The sequence below is a fragment of the Triticum urartu genome, chromosome 7, assembly GCF_003073215.2.
Source record: "Triticum urartu cultivar G1812 chromosome 7, Tu2.1, whole genome shotgun sequence".
In the NCBI taxonomy this organism is placed as follows: Eukaryota; Viridiplantae; Streptophyta; class Magnoliopsida; order Poales; family Poaceae; genus Triticum; species Triticum urartu.
In genome coordinates, this window is record NC_053028.1 from 689,078,647 (window position 1) to 689,084,994 (window position 6,348).

The 6,348-nt window shown below is 48.0% G+C and overlaps 1 protein-coding gene across 1 annotated transcript; it reads right to left on the reverse strand.

The window, feature by feature from the left end:
- Positions 1-2,811: 2,811 nt before the first annotated feature.
- Positions 2,812-3,413, reverse strand: LOC125525853 (cell number regulator 2-like). Its single transcript, XM_048690859.1, has 2 exons — positions 3,002-3,413; positions 2,812-2,897 (listed from the first exon to the last, which is right to left on the reverse strand). The coding sequence occupies exons 1-2, from the start codon at positions 3,411-3,413 to the stop codon at positions 2,812-2,814; spliced, it is 498 nt and encodes a 165-aa protein (XP_048546816.1).
- Positions 3,414-6,348: the final 2,935 nt, after the last annotated feature.

Genomic DNA, 6,348 nt, shown 5'->3' on the forward strand with positions numbered 1-6,348 from the left:
ACTACATTTAGCTAACTGGGGGATGGTCTCTATGAAAAAAGATTTTGGGGGCCTTGGCATTCCCAACCTTCAAGAAATCAATATCTGTCTACTGGGCTCCTAGTTTAAAAGATATTATGAAGGAGATGGGAAACCCTGGAAACAGATTATTCATCATAAATACATGGCTGGGAGGCCTAACCTCTTTGCCCCTTCCCCTATTCAAAACTGCTCTAGGTTCTGTAAAGGGATTAACTCCATTACTCAAACTTTGAAGTTTGGGTATAGGTGGAAAATTGGTGTAGGTGATAAAGTTGGATTTTGGGAGGACACTTGGTTTGGTACTTCCCCTTTAGCGGTCCAATTTTGGCATGTCTACTCTATCTGTAATAAGCAATTAAATGTGTCAATGAGGTTTGGGATGGAAATCAATTGAAACTCATCTTCAGGGGGAATTTTGATGACAATGATGGAACAATGGTACCAATTAGTAGAAATAGCTGGAAGTATTGGGCTGTCCTCTGAACCTGATGCTCTGATATGGAAGATGGATAGCAAAGGCCAATATTCTTCTAGTTCACTTTACCATGTGATCAATTTTGGGGGGATCCAACCTATATTCATCCCTGCAGTGTGGAAACTTAGGGTTCCTCCCAAAATTCATGTCTTTCTCTGGCTGCTTGCTAACAACAAGCTTATGACTAGAGATAACCTGAGGAAGAGGCATATCATTAAACCCCTTGATTGTGTCTATTGTTCTGATCAAGAATCCAATAGGTGCTGAGATCGATCTTGAATACTCTAAGGAACTGGATCATTCTATCCGTGGATGTGTGCAGGGAAAGACTGATGGTCTTTGCGGCACACCTGGCGAAATTCCTTCAGAAACCTATGCTGATCAAGAGCGGTTGAACTCCCACAGCAAGCTGGTGTTTGAACCATGGAGGAATCTCAAGGTCTCTGAAGATGATGAAAGCTTCTCATCTCGCAAGAAAAGAGACCGCCGCGGCAAGACGGCTGTTATCAGTCCGGTGTCAACCCTTATCACTTGCTGGTCTCCACAGGCTGCCGCAGCACCACCCATGAAGACTCGGAGGGCTTTGCAGGGAGCTGCTTTTGTAATAGGGCTTTCTAGTGACCCGTTTGCTATTTTCCTGGTTTTCTTTCCGCTTCATGAACTGCTCCTCTCAGTGAGATGATGTATGGATTATGTTTCTGGAGGTTTCATTCGAGTAATGGAATCGGGGAGGGCCTCCGTGTCCTTCTAAAAAAATAAACGACGATGTCGAAACTAGAGTTTTGAGCAACGCGCCACCAGCACCTCATTTCTCATCCATGGCTGCGGGAGCCGCTGTACAGGGCCAGTTTTGCAGTTGCTCATTGCCTGAGCAACTGTCCGGCGGCGCCATCCCAGTCCGCCGCCGCAGCAACGGTCGTGCGACCAATCTGCAGGGCCATCATTTAGGCGGGCGCCGCTGAGGCGATTAAAAGAACGCCTCAAAATCTAAATCGATTTTAGGCTTTTCTTGAGAACGGCTCCGATTCATGTCTGTTTAGCGGCAGTTTGAGAAAATGCCGTGAAAGCTTAGTACAATGGGAGGCATTTTCCTGAAACTCCTTATATACAGGAATTTGAGGCATATCAAAAAAATGCTACTTCTATACAGTTTGGAGGCATTTTCCGGAACGCCCTTACCAAAATGCCTCTGATTAACAACCGTGGTGTAGTGACTAATGCTCACATTAGTCCCGGTTCTTAATGCGGCCAGGACTATTGCTCCGATCCGAATCAAAGCCCTGTTTTCTACTAGTGAATATAGTTTTGATGCCCTTGTAAAGACAATGTCAATGGTGAAAACGGATCATCTATCAGGTGTGCTGTTAGAGAGGTAAAACATTTTAAATTTGTGGAATAAGAGCGAATATTTATTGACATCAGTTTCGCAAATGACGCTAAGCAGAAAAGCTAAATTTATGAAAGCGGCTCCAACCTAGCGTTGGGTAGCTACACGTTCGTTAATAATATACTACCTCCTTTTCAAAATAATTGAAGTTCTGGATTTGTTCAAAGCCAAACTTCTTTAAGTTTGACCAAGTCTATAGAAAAAATATATTAACATCTAAAAAACCAACTTAGTCTTTTTGAGATTCTTTGGGACATATAGTTCCGTACTATGTGTATTCCATATTGTAGATCTTAGCGTATTTTTTCTACAAAATTGGTCGAACTTAAGCAAGTTTGACTTTACGAAAACCTAAAACTTTAATTATTTTGGAACGCATGGGAGTATCAATGTGCAGTAAGAAAAAAGGACCATGAAAGAAACCTCACAGGAATACAGCCAACAAGACAACTTAGTCTTTAATTAGTTTTTCTAAGAAATGAGGCTCGGATGGGCCCAACTTTGAATTAAAAAAGCCATCAACCCCATCTAGAATACAACCAACACAAGCACATTAGACAACGAAAAAGCAACGAAAAGATACAAAGGTGTTGAGAAAACAGCTTACAACACAAACCCACCCTAGAAGCACCTACACTGATAGGAAAAGAAGCACCCCTTGAAGATGGAGTCGCCCTTCAAGCTCGAACACCTGTCGGAGAAGATAGAAACAGCGCGTCGAAGGCATTGCCAGCCGCCTTGGCAACGATCTCGCCGAACACCTGCACTAAGAACCGAGAAGATACCACACCCCCTCACCAGAGAGCTTGATCTCTTGTCCTAAGCTGAACTACCCCTCTCGCATCATGGTTCGAGATGGAAGGTATATAGATTTGGATCCAACAGCTAGGTGGCTAAGCTAGCTAGCTCTTGCAGCGATCGATCACGATCAGCGTGTCATCCCGTCTACGTGCATGGTGGGCGGCACGGTCGCCGCGCCGCCGCGCTGCTGCAGCTCCATGTTGGCGTGCCATCCTGCATGCATGCATCCACCGCAATTCAATCAACATAGATAACGAACCACACATGCATATCGATCGTCGCACTGCATACGATCACTCGCGAGCGTAGGCACGCACCGATGTCCATGACGAAGCCGCGGTTGTGGAGCTCGCGGTACTCCTGGCAGAGGGCGCAGCACTCGCAGAAGCAGTGGACGCAGAGGTCCGGGTAGGGGGCCTCCTGGAGGCCGTACTGGGCGCGCATCTTGGTGCGGTAGAAGCAGGTGTAGATGGGCAGGAACCACCAGGAGGTGACCATCCCGATGAGCACGTACAGCGCCGCGCTCGCCCCGCTGGAGAGGGAGCCGCGGTCCACGATCTCCGCCACCAGCCCGAAGGTGACGCACGGGCAGAAGCACGTCATCCAGCAGTTCCCGGGGTCCTCGGCGCAGTCGAACAGGCCCGTGGACCAGGGGTGGACCGGCGGCTGCGCGTGCACCAGCGCGCGCGTCGCCGCGGCCGGTGCTGGCAGCTGCTCGGCGGCGTCCATGCCGGCCACGCGAATTGATTTTGATTCCTCCGGCCACCGGCGGGTGGTGTCAGCGCGGGCGCGGGTGTGGTGGCCTCAACAGGAGCGCCAAGGCTGTTTATATCATCGTCGATTCGGAGGTAGGTGACCATGCATCCAAACAACTCCGATCCCATGCATGCATGCATGCAGGATTAGTCCCATGCATAGCTAATCCCTATCTTTAGCTACAACGGGCAAAAATAAGTGCCACGTGATTTTCCTGTCCTTTCTCCCCACAAAAATAGTAGCACTAGTTTCAGTCAGTGGTACAAAATTTTCTCTTGAATTGTGACTTCAAGAGAAAACTAAATTCCTAAATCCTAAAAAGTGGCCGAGTGCTACTTTGTCTTAAAGAGCACTCGGGCTCGTGCGACGTCCGATCGAGATCTTGCGGTCACGCGCGTTTTTCAGTGGGCTCAGGGGAAACCGTCGATGCGCGCGCCAGGTGTCCCCTGGTCGTGGTGGTCGAGACCCGTTGGTTCTCGAGTGCGGTTGCTTCTCTCATCCCCTCTCCTGTTCCTCTCCACTCCCCCTCCCATTCGAAACTGCCCCGAGCCCAGCGACAGATCTCGTTCCAATCCCCCCAACTCCTCCCCCAAATCCAGCGCGAGAGCAGCCGGCGGCGTGTCGGCGATTCGGCGCTTGTCTTCCACCGGAGCTAGGGCGGGACAGAGGGCGCGGCGTGAAGGAAGGCGGTGCAGCGGCGGAGACGCGACCGAGGAGAGACGACACGCTGCAGGCCGCGTCAGAAGGAGCAGCACCGGAGACTCGGCAGAGGAGGAACGGCGTGCGCGGCCGTTGTTCTGTTGGTGCAGAAGGGCAAAATCGCGGCGAATCCCTGGTATGCCTCCATGCCTATCGATCTCTTACGGTCATCCGCGTTTAGGAACACCAAATCGATGTGCTCTGCCGCTCCGCCGCGGACAGAGGAGGAACGGCGCGCGTTGACGGGTCTCCGCGGTGCCGAATCGCGGCGGGTCGACGCGCCCCTCCACTAAGTTGATGAAATCGAGTAGCAGATGGTAGAAATTGTTTGGAGCACTTGTTAATTTGGAGATGGACGACGACACGGGGCATTTCGTGTTCCTAGGCTACTGGTGAACTGGGATTCGTAGGTTTCGAAGGCAAGCCTTGGGGCTGTAGTTTTCTGGTGTTGTAGATGTGGAGGTCGATCCTGATTAACTACTGACTTGCCTGAATATGGTTCATGTGTTGCCTGCGCAGGAGTGTTTGACAGTGTTTTTGATTTAGTGTACGAGAATAATGCTTCTCTCATGTCAATGTTGCCTTTGTTTTGTGAGTGACTTGCCTGATATGGTTGATACGTTGCCTGCGCAGGTGTTTTTGACAGTGTGTTTTCATTTAGCGTAGGACAGTAATGCTTCTCTCATGTCAATGTTGCCCCTGTATTGTGAGTGACTTGCCTGACATGTTTCATGTGTCGCCTACGAAGGTGTTTTGAAAGTGTGTTTTTGGTTTATTGTAGGACAGCAATGCCTGTCTCATGTTAATGTTGCCCTTGTTTTTGTGAGTGACTTGCCTGATATGGACCGTGTGTTGCCTACGAAGGTGGGTTTGACGGTGTGTTTTGATTTTCAGTGCAGGAAAGTAATGATTTAGCAATGGAAAATGCACATGTGACTTTGTTGTGTGTGTGTGTGACGTAGGAAGTAATCCAGTAGAGGGAGGTTAATAGGGCTATTTGTAGGACAGTTTTAAGCATTTCACGAGGATTCATTTTGTGATTTTCTGTTCTATGCGCCTTTATTTGTTTCAGATTTTGTAGGACATGTAGAGGGAGGGTAATAGGGCCAATTATAGGATAGTTGTAATATAGTGAAAATCAGATAGTTTACAACCCTTTTCACTGCCCACTTTTTGTAAGTTGCTGTTTGTTAAGTTCAGTAAGAATTTAGTAAAACGAAATTCGTTGGATGATATAGAGTTCTTTCAGAATCATTTTTCTAATGTGCTTTTTATGATGAATCTCACTGTTTTGTCTTTTAAATATGCAGCAGAAAATAGATGGCTGGGACAAGTCATAAGTCTAAACAGGATGGACCTGCTGGATCAAGTCATGACGACCTTGCATCTCATGGGAATGAAGAGCATCAAGCACAGGTGTGCACATGCTCAGGAAGTTTTATGTTCTTCCTGTACATAACAGAGTTTGTTTTTTTTCATTTTTTTATTGATTTATGTGGTTTCCATCTCCCAGCCACGGAGCAGTGCACCAATAACTGGGCACAAGCGTATGAGAACTAAGGCAGTTGTCCATCGGGGGAAGCGACCTGATGATATCATTAGTACTGAGAATAGTAATGAGAGCCAAGCTGCAGATGCGGGGAATAAAAATGTTGAAGGTGCAGACGTCGAGCAGCCTCCAAAAGCAAAACGCCAGAAGACGGGAGGAACTGAGGTATTTTGCATAGTTGCCTCAGTTTCACTGAGCAGTTGCCCAGCAATGCTGCCTAAGTTGCCTATGTTGTGATGAACCTTTTTTCTTTTTTTGCTAATCCCCTGTTTATGTTTTTTCCTTATGCGCAATAGGGTCGTAGGAACAGGGCATCCCCTGCAAGGCTCTTCAAGTTGAACAAGGACTTGGTTCCTGACCAAAAGGGTGTCATCATCGGAAAAGAATTTGGTGGCATTCTGGACCTTGCAGCGAGTAGCATGCCCGGAGATCTCAGCCAGTGGATAATGAAGCATTACGACCCGGAGATTTCGCAGATAGTCATTCCAGAAAGGGGGAAGATTCCTGTAGATGCTGCAAGTGTCCGTAGGATATGGGGTTTGCCCAACAGGGGCAGGAAGGTGTGCTTCGAGAATCGGCCTGAAATCACAAAGGCAATGTACAATATTTACAACATCACATCCAAGAACTCCTCAACCCTCACAGAATGGTGCAAGATGA